This window comes from Tamandua tetradactyla, chromosome 22 (genome assembly GCF_023851605.1).
Source record: "Tamandua tetradactyla isolate mTamTet1 chromosome 22, mTamTet1.pri, whole genome shotgun sequence".
Lineage (NCBI taxonomy): Eukaryota > Metazoa > Chordata > Mammalia > Pilosa > Myrmecophagidae > Tamandua > Tamandua tetradactyla.
The window spans coordinates 18,469,394-18,488,322 of NC_135348.1; the positions used below are offsets into that span (position 1 = coordinate 18,469,394).

The following is an 18,929-nucleotide window of genomic DNA, read 5'->3' on the forward strand; positions in this document are numbered from 1 at the left end:
ATATAACATATATACAAAGCAAAGAAAGAAAAAAGCAGTAGTTTCCAAAGCACTCTTCAACAAGTAGTTACAGGACAGATCCTAGAGTGTGTCATGGGCTACCATACCATCCTCTCAGATTTTTCCTCCTAGCTTCTCTAGAATATAGGAGGCCAGAGGGCTTAAATATTTTTCTATCATCACAATTGACTTTTTTTCTTTCTTTTTTGTGTGTGAAAATAACATATATACAAAAAAAGCAATAAATTTCAAAGCACAGCACCACAATTAGTTGTAGAACATATTTCAGAGTTTGGATGGGTTACAATTCCACAGTTTAGGTTTTTACTCCTAGCTACTCTAAGACACTGGAGACTAAAGGAAATATCAATACAGTGATTCAGCAATCATACTTATTTATTAAACCATACTTTCTCTGTATAGCTCCATCATCACCTTTGATCTTTCTAGCCCACTCTTTAGGGGTATTTGGGCTATGGACATTCTATGTTTTTCATGTTGGAAGGGTCTGTCAATAATATGGGATAGGGAGATGGAACTATCTGATGTTCTGGAGAGGCTGGGCCCTCTAGGTTTCAGGACTTATCTGGTCCAGGGACCCATCTGGAGGTTGTAGGTTTCTGGAAAGTTACCCTAGTGCATGAAATCTTTGTAGAATCTTCCATTTCGTCCTAGGTTTTCCTTAGTATTGGCTGGAATGATTTTGGTTGGGATTTGGCAGCTTATGATAGGTAGCAATGTCTAACTGAAGGTTGTATAAGAGTGACTTCCAGAGTAGCCTCTTGGCTGTATTTGAACTCTCTCAGCCACTGATACTTTATATTAGTTACTCTTCTTTCCCCCTTTTGGCCAGGATGAAACTATCGATCCCACAGTGCCAGGGCTGGACTCATTCCTGGGAGTCATCTCCCATGCTGCCAGGGAGACTTTCACCCCTGGATGTCAAACCCACATTTTTTGTTATGCAAGTATTTTTATTTTCAGAAAGTCTGTTCTTTTATTAAAACAGTAGTTCTCAATTAGTAGAGAAATCCTCTTGCAGTCACAATATTTTAGAATTGGGACTTTAGAGCATAAGTCCATCCCTTATAGAAGAGGAAACTGATTAGAGTATAAGAATGCGGAAGAGAGAGGGTGTTTGTGGTGTGTTTATTGGCATGAAGGCTTAGTGGGGAGAGGAAATAGAAAAATTAAAATCTTAGTAACATTTCTTTAAATGAAGAAGTGATATGGTAATAAAAGGGGGAAAAATTAGGGATGATAAAATTATAAACAATTTGCATAGTGTATTATTTTTTAACTCCAAAAAATCTAGTGTGAAAAGAAACCTGTCCTCTGTGGTACAGCTTTTTCACCATTTGAATAGGATTATAGACCAATCAGAAGATAAAATAAATTCAGATGAAGGGAATGGAAATCTACAGAACAAAATGTTTTCATAAGAAAAAGAACTCAGGGGTAGGTCTCAAATAGTTTTAATTTAGAATATAATTTTTATATGAGAGAAAGTTTCCAAAGAAGACTTTATCCCCTAGCTACTGTCTTTGCTCAACCTGAAAAAAGATATAGACAAGATATACCTTAAATTGCAATCTTAAAATATCTGTGCTTATTCACTAAAGCTCAGCAAAATACACATATAAAGTGAAATGATTCTTGATGTCATAACATGGAGAAGTGTCCATAGATGTTAACATGTCATGGACAGTAGCATTCCATGGGACTCTACTTGTTTGGAGTGAAACAATATCTTAGTGACTTATTTTGACATTGACCTTTTTTTTTTTTACAAAAAATTTTTAAACTAATATAACAGTAGTTTGTCCAAGAGTGCTACTGGAATTTTTGAAATTAATACTTAATTTTTTTGATAGCAGACATCTTTAGTCCTCTAGAAATGAACATTTTCCCGTGATTATCAGTAACTTTTTGATCTACATGGTAGAGGTGGGAATTAAAAAAAGACGTTACAGCTCTGTATATACAGTAATTAGTTTATACGTTCAGTCATTTCATCTTTCCTTTTCTCCTTCCTGTCCTCTTTCCCTTCCTCCTTTCTTTATTCCTTCCCTCCCTCCTTCCCTCTTTCTCTTCCTTCCTTCCTTTTCACCTTCCCCTTTCCTCCTTCCCTCCCTTATTTTCTCCTTTCTTCCTTCTTTCAATATATGACTATTAATCATCTACTTAAGTGGCAGTCTGCTTGATTAAAAAAAATTCCCATTTCTGATCACAGAGAACTTTAACCCCCTCCCCATTTCTAAAATCTTGAAACCAAGTTAAAATTACATTGTGAAATGAAAAATAATTTTGGAGTCCTTTTATGATTTTTCTTTTGCAATTACTTCTCCATAGCTCCTTTTTCAGTTAATCCAACAAGAATTTAATGTATGCCTCCTAAATGCCAGGCCACGGCAAATGTAGCTGAGAGTACTATCTGACCTTAAAGGGAGGAAATATGTAAGTGCTTCAATGCAAAGCATTCTTTGTTGATGTCCTATGACTGTCTTATCCATTGAAAGAAAAGCAACAATTATTTTATATTTATCATGAACACATGATCATATCATCTTCTTTTAGAATAGAGAGTTTAATGTTTCTTGAGTTATTCTGAAGTTTTTGCTTTAGCATAGTCAAAGTCACTCTACGAAACATATGGGAACATTTTTGAGGCATCAGGCAGGGATTCACATTCCTACTACACTATAATCTAGTGCTGAAAGTAAAATAACAGAAACCTTCCATCTAGCTTTATTATTATGACTTATGTTAGCCATTTGCTAACTGGATGGCTGCCTAGGATATCCGAAAAATAAACTATATAATCTTTGGTAAAGTGTAATCCCCCAAACCTGGTTCTTTGTAGAGGGTAATGGAAACTGAATAATTTTATAGAGTGGATCTGTCTGTTTGCAACCTATAAAGCAATTATTAAATTTCTCTGTTCTTCACCACTTGTAGAAGAGATTTTTGTGACAAAAACATTAAATTCCACATTATCTTTCAAAATGTTTAAGGCAGCAAACTAATTGCTCTATAAGAACATTGGTTAAAATAGTTTGTATCGCTCTTTCCTAGTATTTTCTCTGAGAAAAGTAATTCCTAAATTGTTTTATGTCTTGCAAATTGGATAGCAACAAATTAAAACCCATCACACAGCAGGGTTACTTAATTTAAAAGGGTTTGCATTTTAAAAAAAGCAAAAGACGCTAAGAGGATTAGCGAATAATCTTAGACTTTTGAGCTTAAATGCTCTCAGTATATTCACTCATTATTGCCTTTCATGAATATTGGCCCTAAAATTACTTACTAGGTATATTTTCCTATAAACCTTAGCTAAGAGGTTTCATCATCCTCTTTTTTTCCTGAACTTATAGTGTTCATACATTCTAAATTATTTACTAAACAATAACAATCTGTTTATTGCTTAAGACATTTTCTGCTATGCTTTTTGCAGGCCTTATTTTAATGTAATGAAATTGCATTGTTTCTCAGATGGTCAACTTTATGTGAGTAGAATGATCAGACACTTCATAACATGGTAAAGTGGTCAGAGATATTGTCTTGACATGCTAATGGACAGTAGCATTCCATGGGACCTTTTACTTGTTTGGAGGGAAACACAACCTTAATGGCTATTTTGACATTGACTTTTTTTTTTTAACAGGGAGAATTTTCATACTTGTATCGCCCTATTATATCTGAGGATGCCACCAGGATGTCTGAAAATCAGTATTTGATTTATTTAATGCAAACATCTTTATTCCACTAAGATAAATAAATATTTTCCAATGACTATTAGTATCTTTAATTATTCCCAGAAATATTTTATAGCTTTTATTACTTAAGTCTTGGACATCCTTTGTCTGATTTCTGAATACTTAAGTATTTCATACACTATTTTAAATACATACTATACTATACCCCACCATATTATTTTCTTTCACATCACTATGCCATTTTTCTTTGTAATGTGGGTAATCAATCGTAATTTTGTATACATTGTTCATTTACTTCTTTATTATCTATCTCATATCCCAGACAGTCAGGTTCATGAGAGGGAAGATTATTTTGCTCTCTGTTTATCTAGCACATAATGATTGCTAAATAAATATGGCTCAATGAATAAATTTTAGATTTCTTCTCTTCTAACACATCATCATAGGTTAATATTTTGGAGAGAACTTAACATGCTTGGCAACATTTGAATTTCATTCTAAGGAATTTGAAATGCATGTCATCTTCTCATGTCATAATTCTTCTTCTATGGAATTATTACTGATTATCCTGTGTTTGTTTTAAAGTACTTTAAAACAGTGTATTTTCTTCATTAAATTTCTTTATTAAATGTTTCACTAAAATAAATATCTTCAGGAAAATATATGTAGAATTTAAAAGAATGCATGTCTTTAATTTGAATTTTTAACAGCAATTCTATACCTAATTGTACAGTTAATAACTGAGTACTTGTAAGGCTCATTTTGTCCATTAGTGCCACTTCCAAAGATGATAAAAATCAAAGTCTAGTGTCTTGTAAGATATTCTAAGTTTGGTTTGCTAAAACAATTTCTCAAGTTTTCCCCCATGCCTTTGCAATTCCAGTAAAATGCCACTTTGCATCTTAGGAAATTTTAAAAATTAATCATGACATTGACATAGATTTCTATTATTGTTCAAAGCTTTAACTATTATTCATATTTGAGCCATCTAGCTCTTTTTTTTTTTCAACTAGCTCTTTTGAATGGAGAATATTGGAAAGACCTAATATCATGAATTCAATTATCTCATGGGCCAGTTAGTTTGACACAAAGAATCCATTCTGTTTTATTGCAAAAGAATGAATTCCGTTTCTTAGGCAGCTTTCTTATTAATATATCTCAGGGATCATAACAGTCACAAATGAGAGAGCATGAATGGCTCATTCCAAATTTGTCATGACTACTAATAAAAGAAACAAAGCTTTAAATTGTATTTTTAGTATTTTAAGTCAGTAAGATGATAATTTTATCCAAAAGAGCACATGTAAGACTAGCACTCACATATTTGTGTTTAGTCCTTGGTGATTTTTCTGAAAGATCAAGTAACACCAAAGGTTTTGGAGGCAAAAAATGTGTACATTAGCCCTATTGGGAATAAATAAAGAATGTTTGTAGTAGTCATTAAATCTCATGGGAGTAAATTTGGGAAACATTATATATTACAACATAAATGAATAGATACTGAATTTTTCAGGGAAAAACAAACCAAAGAGATTCCCTTAATTCCCAACTGTAATTCTATGTAAAAGAGGTTGATCCTGCTTGAAACATTAACCTAAATCCTGAATCAAAATCCCAGACTTTAGGGTAAATCATCAGAGGAAGGGCTGTTGGCCTGTTGTGAAAGGAATGGATAGAGTAATAATATAAAAAATGATGAACTCATGAAAACTTTTGCATTACCACCCAATGTAGTAACAATTACTCTAAGCACAGGGAGCATTCAGCAGCGCCATTAAATAAAATCCCTATATACTATCATTTTGCCTAGAAAGTAAGGTGGTATATTGATCTTATAATTTATCTTTTAGGGTCATATTTTTAACCACCAGGTATCTGGTTTATTATATTGACTTCAATCCTATTTTTTAAATTAGATGCCTGGAGCACCAAATGTATGACAACTAAAAAACCATGATTATTTTTATTAGGAATATCTATGCAAATATCCTAAGTCTTCTGTTAAATAGTCTAATACCCAGAGATTTACACAAATGCACATATCCAAACACAGACACACACACACTTAACATGACTTTTTCAGGAATCCAGTTACCCTACTGTGATGGTTAATTTTTGGTATCAACTTGGATAGGTTATAGTGTCCAGCTGTCATGCCAAATACTGGCCTACTTATTGTGGAGGTATTTCATAGATGGAATTAACAACCAGTTTCCCCGAAATCAAGGAAATTACCCTGATCACCCAATTAGTTGGTAGTATTAACAGCAAGAACAGAGGTTTCCAGGGATTAGAGGGAATTCTGTCTCAAGACAACACTCTCCACTCATTTCTGAGCTTCCAGCCTAAGGAGTTCAGACTCAAGGATTCAGCATCACTTTTATCAAATTTCCACCCACTGGCCTGCCTTAAAAATTCAGACTTGCTATCCTTTTCCATCCCATGTTCTTTATAATAAATACCTTAATTTATGATTACTATTGTGCACAAACACATATCATGTTGGATCTGTTACTCTGGAGAACACTGACTGATACACCTACCTTGACAAACTTGTTGAACACTTACCCACCTCTCAGCCACTTATATTTAGTGAATCCTAATTTTTGAGCATGATGATGACTGCATTGTGTGCAGAAAAAAAAGGTTCCTGGAAACCTTTCTACAGGTTATATTATCACAAGGAGAAGCTGGTTGTCAATAAAATGTTTCCTGATTGAATACCAGAATAAACAGGAGAAAAGAACATTGTGGCCATGTTCAAATCACTGTGCATTCTGTATTATTTTGACATATAGTGCTTAAAAGGGTATCAGCAAATCAAAAAGGAGTGGGAAAGGTTGGTGCTTTAATGAACAGTAGTTCTTTATTTTAACATAGTAAAATCCATCTACCGTTTTCCCTTCTGCTTTATACTATTTCTTGAGATTATTCAAATGTATTTTCTAAGCTACATTATATTAACCTTTTTCTTCAAGACAATGCAGTATATTAGGCTTATAATTTAAATAATATCTCCTGTCAATTTGCCATGGACCACTAAAAACAATCTGTTTATTATTCCTGTCAATCCATTTTATTTTAGTGCCTGCTAATCTGTTTTTCTTTAGTTTATGTGTAATTTTTTTTTTTTTTTTTTTTTTTACAAAATCTCCTTAAAGCTCCATTAAAACGGAGAGATAGCGGGCCTCTAATTTTCATTATCCTTTAAGCTTGTTATCAGATGAAAGAAATTAAATACAGCACATTGGACCACATACACATTTATAAATTATGTAAGCCTATCTTTATTCAAGCAATTAATCTTGCTCTTTTGGAAAAAACCCAAAGGGAAATATTCCCAATTATCTTATATTTCCAAGAACTAGCATGCACAGAACACTGGAATTTTTGCTGCTTACCTTATCTCAAATGTCAAAAATATTTCACCCAAATAACACTTTTCTTCTAAATGCAGATGTTAGAGAACTTGATTGATAGATGTTTTCTTAGATCTAGAAGTCAGCATAAAGTGATACATTTATACATTTATAGGAAAAGTATGCTATTTATATATTTATAGAAAATGTATGCTTTGAGAGTTGCTTTTTTACAGAATGTTTCTTTTTACAGAAATAATAAGCCTTTATTTGGAGAACAGGGCAAGACAAATATGAACAAACACATATATGGCCTTTTCCCCTTTTTTTATTGGTAACCAAGCCACTTAACTCTTAGAGGCAGCAATATGTCTTGCTAAAGTACTACGTCATCCTCTGGGAGTTTAGCTTTATCAGGAATTACTCTGTATTTTTGATACCTTTAATAAATATTTTTACAACTTTAAATACTTAAATTATATCCTAATTTATCAAAAACCTCTACTGATACCATACTAATAAAATGAGAAAATTATCACAGGTAAACTTCCTTCTACTTCTCCCCAAAACACCTGCAAATTAAAAAATATGTCTTATGATTTTTAAAATATTTTCAATTTTTCTAGGATTTGTACCTTATTCTATTGCAATTTTTTCTTTCTCCTTCCTCTCTCCCTCCCTCTCTCTCTGTTTCTCTTTCTCTTTTTCTCATTATTTTCTTGAGTTCTTTATTTTGATTCAACTTTGTTTGGTTCTAATTTTTTTTTTTAAGTTGTAGTATCATATTGCTTTGTTTTCTTTTCTTCCAAGAAGAGGTTTAGATGCTTTATTTCCTGCGAATGTTTTTTGCTGCCTTCGTAAATGTTCTTGGCTTCATATGAAATTCCAAATCAAGTTTTCTCTCAGAATTTTGCAGGTACTTTTCTTCTTTTATCAAATGTTATTTTCAAAAATCTGAAGCCAGTTCATCATTTGTTGGAAATGATTTGGGCTCCCAAAGGCACTTTCTATATTATTAAGTTCATTAGGCTTGCGATGGTCTTTTTGATATGTCGATTTGACTAGGCTTCAGATATTATGCAGTACAACATAAATGTAGGTGTGGCTGTGTAAGTATTTTGTAGATATGACTAAAGCCCGTAATCAGTTGACTTTGAAAAAGGGAGATTATCGTAGATAATCTCTGATATCTACAGAGATAGATACGGGTGGGCCTGAGTCAACCAGTTAAAGGCCTTTAAAGCAGAGCTGAGACTTCCCTGGACAAGAAATTCTGCATGCAGACAGCAGCTTCAGCTCGTGCTCTTGTGTTCTGAACTGTCCTTCCTGAAAGCCTGACCTATGGATTTCTGACTTGTCGATTCAGTCCCCACAATTGCATAAGCCAGTTCTTTGCAGTAAGTCTCTTAATATATCTCTCCTACCGATTCTGCTTCTCTTATTAAACCCTGACCAATATAGATTTTGGTACTGAGAGTGGGTGCTGGTGTAACAAATACCTGAAAATATGGAGTTAGATTGTGGGTGGAGGCTGGAAGAATTTTAAGGGGCGTGATAGAAAAAGCCTAAGTTGCCTTGGGCAGACTTTTGGAGAAGTAATGTGGATATTAATGACTCTGCTAGTATAAATTCAGAAGACCATGAGGTGCATGGCAGAGAATTCTTAAATCACTTTAGAGATTATGTTAATAGAGATATGGTTGAGTAGCTGGTGATCTCAGAAGGCAATGAGGAATAAGTTGGAAATGGGGAAAAAAGGATTTTTGCTATATGGTGGCTGAAGGTTTAGAGAATAATACCCTACAGAAAAATGACAGAACATATAAGCTAAGGACTTGAATATTTAATTGAAAAGATTTCCAAGCAAAGTATTGAAGGTTGAAGATATAGCCTCTATTTTATTTCTACTTTGTTTTTGCTGCTGCTACAATTGTAAAATATAAGATGTTACAGTGTAAGAAGACCTGTCAAACATCAAGGAACTAGGAATTGATTTGAGAAATTCTCAGCCTATCCAGATTGTGAAAGATGCTGAAATTAAGAGGTCCATTGTCAAGAAAGTACACTGTAGAGGAAAAGTTGAGGGTGTGGCTGGACAACCTTTCACTAATAACTCAGAAAGGTTTCAAGGTCTGAGTGTTCAGTCACACACTTGGACTTTGAACCGATTAAGAGTATAGCTGATTGATAGATCTCCTCAGTCATCTCGGCATAAATAGAGCTGGGATTATCCAGGAAAGGCCTGCGCCTCAACCTCTATTTAAAGGAGTGAATCCTCATGACATACATGGGGACTACAAGTTTCTTGAGAATTTTATATGAGCAGAATACTGCCAGTTTGCACTAAAAGAAACAGAGTCAGTGTGAAATGAAAGAAAGCTGCTGGGCACCCCAAGTGTACAGTTAGGAAACACACTGATGAAATTACAAACCTGGGCTATTTTTCATGAAAACAGAAGAATGACTCAGTGGGTGGAGCTGATAATCATAGAGTATTATTCCCAGGCATTGATACCTAACAGAGTTAGGATTTAAAAATTGCTTAGGACAAGTGCTCCTTTTCTTCTTTCTATTTTATCTCTTTTTTGAACAGGAATATCTCTACTATCTTATGCCTGACCCAGCATTGTATTTGGGGAGCAGATAACTTTTCTTGAGTTTCACTGGTCCACAGATGGAGAGGAATCATGCCCCAGGATGGATTATACCTAGAGCCTCACCTATACCAAATTCAAATGACTTAGATAATGAGATTGGGGACTTTGAGTTGATAAGATTTGTATGAGATTTTGGACCTTAAATGACTCCTATTGGGATTGGGGTTTTGGGGGATATTGGGATGGGGTGAATGTATTTTGCATGTTGGATGAACATGAATCACCCATCAGCTCCATCTCAATTGTCATTCTGAGGTATTGTGTGGCCTGGGCTCCTTGATTAAGTTTATTGCTTCTCCTATTGTCCGTCTGCACACATGGGACTTTTTTTTTTTCACTCTGTTCCAGGGTCTCTGGAAGGGTCCTTCAGAACTGTGACTCTTCCTTTCAGAGATGTCTTTATCTTATCTAAAATCTCAGGAGGTTTGTGCCAGCTCTAGGCATTCTTTCTCAGGGAGGTCTAAATTTCACTGTTTCTGTCATATATTCTTCAAAGTTATTTGAAGATTTGGGATTTGGGCATTTCTATGTTTCACTAAAGATGCAGTTGTAGTGTTTGTATTTTTGGTAGATTAAAAATGTTTTTCTTGGCTATCATAGGAGAGGCGCATAGAAAAATTTGCTTTTTTTTTCTGCCACCTTTAACCTGGGATATTATTACTTATTGAAAACTGTCTTAGTTTGCCATGGAAGGTACCATAATGGGTTTGTTTAAACAATGGAAATTTATTTGTTCATGGTTTTTTGGAGACTAGAAGTCCAAAGTCCAGGTGTTGTCTAAACCATGCTTTATCTCCAAAGTCTGTAGTGTTGAGTGCTGGTTTCCCACAACCCTTGTAGTTCCTTGGCTTACATCTTTGCTTTCCATCATATGACAATCTCTCTTTATGTCTGTTCTTCCAGATTCTGTTGACCCTGGTGTTTTCCTGTGTGACCTTCTCTGTCTCCTGTCTTCCAGTTTCTTCTCTTTATAAGTCTCCCAGTAATTATAATTCACCTAGATTCAGTTGACCACGGCTTAAGTAATAATAACATCTTCAAAAGCTATTATTTACAAATAAATTCACACCTGCAAGAATGATGATTAAGATTAAGAACTTGTCCTTTGAAGTGGCACATAATTCAGTCTTCCAGAAAACTGATAAATAAATCAGAGCCAGTAAAATGGGCATGTGTTAAATAAGTAATTTCATCCATTTACTAATTGGCTTATACCAAACTTTGTTTCAGAAAGAATTTAGGGAAGCCTTGTACTTTTCAATAATCAATAAACAGGCTTTAAATTATAGACAACACCTGGACTTTGGACTTCTAGTCTCCAAAAAACCATGAACAAATAAATTTCCATTGTTTAAACAAACCCATTATGGTACCTTCCATGGCAAACTAAGACAGTTTTCAAGACTTTTTACTAGTTTGGAGAAATTCTGGCAAATGAAGCTCATAAAGCTAGAAAGTGGTTCAGTTCTTAAAGAGAGCATGTTTAACAAATTAATACATATAAGAAATTGCATAATGGTATTTACTTGGAAAAATGCATTAAGAAAGATTATCACTTTTTGGAGTTCATTTATAGCGTAGTATTTATCTTACTTTCCTAGCTGCTGAAATCAACACCACACAATAGGTTGACTTACCAATAGGAATTTATAGGCTCAAGTTTAGAGGCTAGAAAAATCCAAAATCAAAGTGTCCATAAGTTGTTACTTCCCCACTGCTGTCTGTTGTTCTGGGGCTGGTTGCCAGTATCCATGGGTTATTGGATTTTCTGTCATGTGGCAACGCATCTGGGAATGCCTTATCCTTTCTTTTCCATTGACTTCCAACTTCTACTCCCTGTAGCTTTCTCCTTGTGGACTTCTCTGTAAGGCCTTTGATAATAAGATTAAGACCCATTCTGATTCAGTTGGGCATATTTTAACTAAAAATTTATCTTTAAATGCTCCTATTTACAATAGGTTCATGCTCCAGGAATGTATTAAAGTTAAGAACATGCATTTTGGGGGTATATAATTCAACCTACCACCAATATTATTTTACCTCCTGAATCTGGAGAGAGGTCTAAGCACTTGAAAAAGCAGGGTTAATTTATATTTTTCTGAAATTTTTACTCTATACCCTTTACTAAATCTGTTATAGTCAACTGCCAATTGTTATAGTATTTTAATAAAGGATTAAAATAGTTTTGGGCAAAAATACTTAGAATATTGAGCATCTGAATAAACTCCAAACTTCTCCCCAAAGCACATTTTAAAACTGGTATTCCTAATGAATTGGTTGAATTCCACCCCCCCTTGTCTTAAAGCATATGCACATATATAGGAAAATGACATAACAATGGCAATCTGTAGTAAGAAAAACAAGGGGTTTGGATAATTGGAAATTTAATTAACAATTAAGTATGGCTATATTTATTAATTGGAATTGTAATGCTTCCAACTAGGGGGTAAGTTTCTTTGTTAAAACTATCTTCCAAAAAAAAAAAAAAGCAAAAATGAATATCTTGTGAATTATGTGTGGAGAACTCGATAAAAGTTGTCACTGTGTTCTCAAGTTATAAGAATTTTGATACTCTATTACAACCACAAGTGAAAGCATTTAAATGAAATCGGGAGGAGCATTCTCTTTAATCTATTAGATTAAAGTCATGTTACTGGATTTAATCTGGCCATCTTGAGACCCATAACTTTGGAGAAAAATGGAGGGCATATGTTTTAAAACAGAGTAGTTACAATAAATCATAATACTCCCGTGATTTATGAGGCAATACTTTTATTATCTCCAGCACACACACACACACACACACACACACACACACATAGGCTTTTAGAAGAAAAATGCCCCTCAAAAGGAATCTTTAAATTATTAACCAAAAATTATTTTGGCATTTTTTGCAAACTATATGATTTATTTATGTATAGAAATATGATCGATGATTCTACCTAAACTCTAAGAAGAGAGAAAAAAGGAAAAGCCTTTTAACTCTTGCTGTCCATCACTTGAAAATATTCTACTTTACTTGCAACATTAAAAAAATAAAAATAACAAAATCAACTTGGAAATAGAATGTTAGGACATATATGAACTCTCCATATTTAATCCGCTAAAGAAGTATACCTTTTACAATAACCATACTTTGATTATTGAGCAATCAAATGACTATGATCCCTTAATTTCCTATTTTACAAAAGTTTTTAATGGATTTATAAAGGTATGTATCACGTGAATGATTTTCACAAAATTAATCTTTGAGTTAAACACTGAAATATATTCTGGTGAGATTTGCAGTATGTGCCTGCTTTCAAGAACTTAGGATATTTAAAAGTAGTGCTATTTTGCTATACTTCAACCATTTTTCATTCATTTACCTCATTTTGTATCCTTTACTCTCAGTCAAAAGTTAATTAACATTTTTGCTCTTGTTCAAATTAAGTACTCTCAGTACTTAATTGTAATATAAGAGATCAATCGTTCTTGCATTTATTTTTACAGGTTATATCATTCAGTGACATATTGTTAAACTGCCTTCTTAACCATTTTGCCCTTTGGTTCTGAATATTAATGTTTTACTCCATCAGTGATCTTTGAGATCTTATATTTCAGCTTAAAAGAAATGCAATGTCAGAAAGTCCCATTAATTTAGGAATTGGGCTGTCTTTAGATTCACTTTCGCTTGTTCAAGACATATATGATTTTTCATACTGATAAATGGGTATCCTTCTTTTTAAATTGGTAATGAGTAGAAAAAGCTTAGATAAAAATGGCATGACAAAAATGTATGACACTCACTTATTTCAAATAGAAGAAAATGAATGCTCATAAAGTGATTTAACTGAATGGCTGCATGATATTAAAAGTACAAAATTTAGCAATTGGTCATTTACAGTACGTGATGGATAATTTGCCTGCCAGTTCAAGCTCAGCTATAACTCCATACAGAAATTCTCAGGAGTTCAGTGCCTCCTGGGAGACAAATTAGCATATTGAATGCATAATATTCATAATGGGACAAAACCTCTTTACCTGTTGTCATTGTTTTTAGCTTGTGAACTTTGTGTTAGAAGGAAGCCTGGAAAGTTGATTTTTGCCTAGATTAGCATAAATTTAGCTACTTAAGAGTGCTGGTACTAGGTAAAGTTAAAGGATTAGGCTATTTCTACTCATATTTGTAATTCCAGTTAAATAGACTAGGGTCACTAGTAAAACTTTGTTAGCCACCTAATTTTCAATGATGCACTTAGAACTGGTCCTGAACTTAATAATTTATTTGTGTCCCCTGTCTTGTTTTCATTTCATATTAGAGCAATTACAAGTTTACAGAAAAATTATGCAGAAGGTAGAATTACTGTATATTCCCACGCACACCCACCCCACACACAGTTTTCCCTATTAACATCCTGGGCTAATTTGGTAATTTTGTTACAGCTGATGAAACAATATGATACAAATTATGCTACTAAGTGTAGTCCATAGTTTACATTAGAGTTCACTATTTGTGTTGTGTGGTTCTGTGTTTTGTTTTAATTTTTATTCTCTTAACACATATACAATCTAAAATTTTCCACTTCAGCCACTCCAATTCAGTGGCACTAATTACACTCACAATGCTATAGCACCATCATCACCATCCATTACCAAAATTTTTCCATTGCCCCAAACAGAAGCTGTACCAATTAAACATAAAACTACCCATTTCTCCCCACCCCTACCCTCCATGTGCCACTCCAGTCCCTGGTAACTTGTATTTTAGTTTCTGACTCTGTGAATTTATGCATTCCAATTATTTCATACAAGTGAGTTCATACAATATTTCTTCTTTTGTGTTTGACTTACTTCACTCATCGTGTTTTCAAGGTTCATCCATGTTGTAGCATTTATCAGAACTTCATTCTTTTTATGGCTGAATAATATTCCATTGCATGTATATGCTGCATTTTGTTCATCCATTTATCTGTCAGTAAACACTTGGGTTGCTGCCAAAAGTGTGCAAATATCTGTCCAAGTCCCTGCTTTCAGTTCTTTTGAGTATATACCTAGAAGTGGGACTGCCAGGTCATATGATAATTCTATAGTCAAGTTTCCAAGGACCCGCCAAATAATTCTAAATTCACTGTGGCTGTACAGCCATAGTGGCTCTACCATTTTTACATTCCCACCAACAATATATGAGTGTTCCTCTTTCTCCCCATCCTCTCCACTACTTATTTTATGTTTTTTTTAATAGTAGCTATTCTAGTGTGAAACTGTATCTCATTGTGGTTTTGGTTTGCATTTCCTTAGTGGCTATAGATGTTGAGCATCATTTCATGTGCTTGTTTGTTTTTTGCCATCTTTATATCCTCTTTGTAAAAATGTTTATTCAAGTTTTTTGCCCATTTTTAAATTGAGTTGTTTATCTTTTTTTGTCACAGGCCCTTTTAAGTCTTGTGTTTATGTTGGGGTTTGTGTTAAGGGTCAGGAAAATTGGGAAGAAGTTGATATTTTTAAAATCCCATAAGTTCAAGGTTCTTACCATCCAACATTAAGTATTGTTCTTTTATCTGAAATTTTGTTGCTCATGGATTTTTAGTGTTAAAATAGTCTTTAATAATAATAATAAAGGAAAAACTGTGATAATAGTTGGTCTTTCTGTTTATCATCTTTCCTTAGCAGAATGTAAAGCTGGCAAACTCTTTATGTTAACTTTCTAACTTTTAACTTTTATGATTAATTTAAAAAATCTTTTTGATTGTTGAAGAACATGCCTGGTCACCACTGTCTTAAATGTTCAAATTCAGCTCTGCAGCAGGGTGACATTAAAGTTTGAATGATGTAATATAGCATCCTGCTTGGGATAGGATGGGTAGGTGATCTCTGAGTTCTCTGAAGAAGTCACCACCCTGAACATAAAGGATGCTGAGCTTCGTTATTTGACAGGCAGTGGAAACCAGAAGTGGTTGAAGAGTTCATACTGTAGGATTTTATACTGGTTTATATCCTTAACAAATTGAGAAGATTTTAATCACTGTATAATAGTGATTTGGATCTGCAATGGTCCCTAGATCTTGTGGAGAAGACCAGAATCAGAAAACTCCTTGGGAAAAGCTCTGCCCTGCTGCTCTGACAGAGAAAACAGTACTGACTAGCAGACTCCATTTTACAGGGACAGCTGAAGGATTTGAAAGATTTGAAAGGATGGAGAGACTACTAGTTGGCCAGCAACCTATGAAGCCACTAACAGTCCCATGATATTGGAAGCTTTGTTAAAGCATTGGGGCACCTGGTTAAAAGTAAAGCCTTCAAAGTTAGACAGAAATAGATTTAGATCCTGGTTCCATTGCTTACCAGCTGGGAGCTCTTGAAAAACTCTCTAATTTCTCATGCCTCAGTATCTTGAGCTATGATATGAGTATGAAAACATTGAACTTATAGGATTTTCAAAGTATGTGGTTTTACTGTTAAATGAGTTAATATATGTAACATACATAGCCCACTGCCTGCCTGCATATAGTAAGCTCTCAATAAATTCTAGCAATTATAATTGTATCCAGGCATTAGTTAACGGGGCTTTTATCAACATTTCTAAGCATCAGGAATAGGGCTAGTGTAAGAGATACAATGGTTAGCAAACGGTCATGGGCCCTGCCGTCCTGTAGTTTATAATCTCATGAGTGAGAAGGATATTAATCAAATAATAAGGTGAAAAATGTAGTTACAAACTGAAATAAGTATAACAGAGGAAAGGAGAGAGCAATAACTTTTAGATCATATAATGTAGATGTTTGATCTAGGAATCAGAGGAAAGGAATCAGAGGTAGGAATCAGAGGAAACTTTGGGGAGAGATATGAAGATGATATAGAAATTAATGAGGCAATGGAGGTAAGGGTTTGTGTGAACATGTCATATAGACAGATCATTTTATGAAAAGTTTCTGAAACAGGAGGAAGCAAGGTATATTTAAGAAAATTAAAGAAAGCGAGGGTGGCTAGGACACAGAGAGAGGAGGAGGCAGGGGCCAGAATGCTCAGAACTTTAGACCATAGTAAGGAGCCATGAAATAAGCATTGATTAGGAAAATGTATGGTTAGGTTTACATTTTAAAAATATTATTCTATACTGAAAGCAGTCGGAATGGACTCAAGAAGACCACTTAGAAGTCTAGTGCATTTGAATAATGATAGATGATAGTTTTTCTAGGATGATGGCAGTGGGGAGAGAAACAAATCTCAAGGATGGCTTCTCATTTTCTAGATTGTACTATAAATTGGACGCTATTTACTGGGACAGGGAAATCAGGTACAGGACAGGTTTTGGCATGTAGAATTTGAGATGCCTTTTAGTTAGCCAAGTATACTTGTCAATTAGGCAATTGGTAATCTTGCTTTTGCTATATTTGTTAATTCTAAGATATGTATTTCATATTTGATTGTCTCTAGAATTGGGTTGTCTTAAAACCAATGGCATGTCATACGTAAATGGTGAGACATATTTCTTAGTGGAAAATAAAGAGATGGGATCATAATTTGGAATTTCTTAGACTCAGTAAAATATGGTAAATATTGCTATAAATAACAAATGTTATCAATATCAGCAACAAAAATTCCTGTTTTTCTCCTGAGATAGCATATGTAATAAAATAAAAAGAAGAGAATTATTATTTTTAATAACTGATACATGTTTTTTTTCAAATGAAAGAAATGCATATGTGTAATCAACTTTGAATTATATTGTGAAGGAAAGTACAACCATTCAAAATTCATGGCCTCTTGTTTATATGAGCCTTAAGACTCCATTAACATTAAGCAATGACAAATGTTGGCATTAACAGGACACCGAGATAAAAGCCTTCAATGTGTCTGATTATATGTTTATCACTTATCTCTTGTTATTCTCGCAAGTTCAACACTTATGTTTTTCTACTTGGTCTTCAATCAGGATATGCTTATAATAGAAAGTGGCAGTTCTAAATTCACTCCTGCTTAGATTTTTAGTATAGGCATTTTAGTTTGTCTGAAATTGAACCATTTGCCATTATGAGAAATAAAATGCTTTATTAAAACCGAGAAGTATAATCTTATGAAAAAATGTTGCTAAACATCTTTTTTTTTTTAAAAAAAGCTAAATGAATAAGAAAGATATGGGGGGCTTAAGTACAGTTTGATCCTTTTTCACTAAACAGCTATTATTATTCCTAGTTTTTGCTATTTCGTTTTTTTTTTCTTTATGGTTTGAAAGAGAGGAGCTCTGATCTATTTTGTTTGCTATGGAAAAGTTCAGGGTTACCTTTGGTTCAGCTGTATGATTTCCTGTGGATTTAATACTCCATCCTTAACATCTACTGCCTGAGTAGCTCCTTTGCTAAACTTCTTGAAGTATTATTTGGGTAAAAAAGAAAAGCAGGATTTATGCTTCAGCACTCCTTTAAGAAAGGAGTTCTCCTCTCTTGACAGATTAGAAAGAGAGATTTGGAATTATATACGTGATATATATATATAATACCTGTTGATACATCTGAACATAGGTGAGAATCTTTTTTTTTTTTTTAGCTTGAAGGGAATGATTTTGAACTTCTTGAACTTTCTGCTTTAAAAAGAGGCAGACCTAAGTTAAATTATAATAATGATAATTATTTTATCATTAATAGTCCAATGATAAAAACATGCTTTCATCAATTGTAACAAATGTACATAATGCTGTATTAATAACAGGGTGGTATGTGAGAATTCTGTATTTTATGTATGGTTGTTCTATAAATGTACAACTTATCTAATTAAAAAAAAATAAGAATCCAAGTAAGAAAAAAAAAAAAAAACTGAGGCAGAGACATCCCCCTGGAGGATGCTTATAATTGAAAGGTGCAAAACATGTTATTTATTAAATATTTCCTGACTCATAATTTTTATTATTATTGAAATAATGCTGAATGAACAGTAATAATGCATTCATCCAGTACTTATAGACATGATGCTATGAAATTTTTATATTCCTTATCTCATTTAATCCTAATACTAATCAGGTCAATATTATCAACTTGAAATATAATGGTTTTTCTAATATTTCACAGCCTGGTGGTTGCAGGATAAGAGCCCAGGTCCATCTATATCACTTAGGTTCTAATCAGGAGACAGAAAGTACACAGGAATTTGAGCAGGAAAAATTAAATATAAAGATTATTAACTATGACAGGGATTGGAGCAACTGGAATCAGGTACTTAGG

General features: G+C 33.7%; 1 protein-coding gene across 5 annotated transcripts in view; it reads left to right on the forward strand.

Moving 5' to 3' along the window:
• Nucleotides 1-18,929, forward strand: part of IQCM (IQ motif containing M) — a 473,232-nt gene that overhangs the window by 367,337 nt on the left and 86,966 nt on the right. Inside the window, exon 12 of one of the 5 annotated variants that reach the window (XM_077139857.1) lies at nucleotides 3,665-3,728. The exons of the other annotated variants lie outside the window; for them this stretch is intronic. Coding sequence (XP_076995972.1) covers nucleotides 3,665-3,702 — 38 coding nt within the window. The 3' untranslated portion in view covers nucleotides 3,703-3,728. Of the gene's footprint in view, nucleotides 1-3,664; nucleotides 3,729-18,929 lie in introns of those variants that run through there. 5 annotated transcript variants of the gene reach the window in all.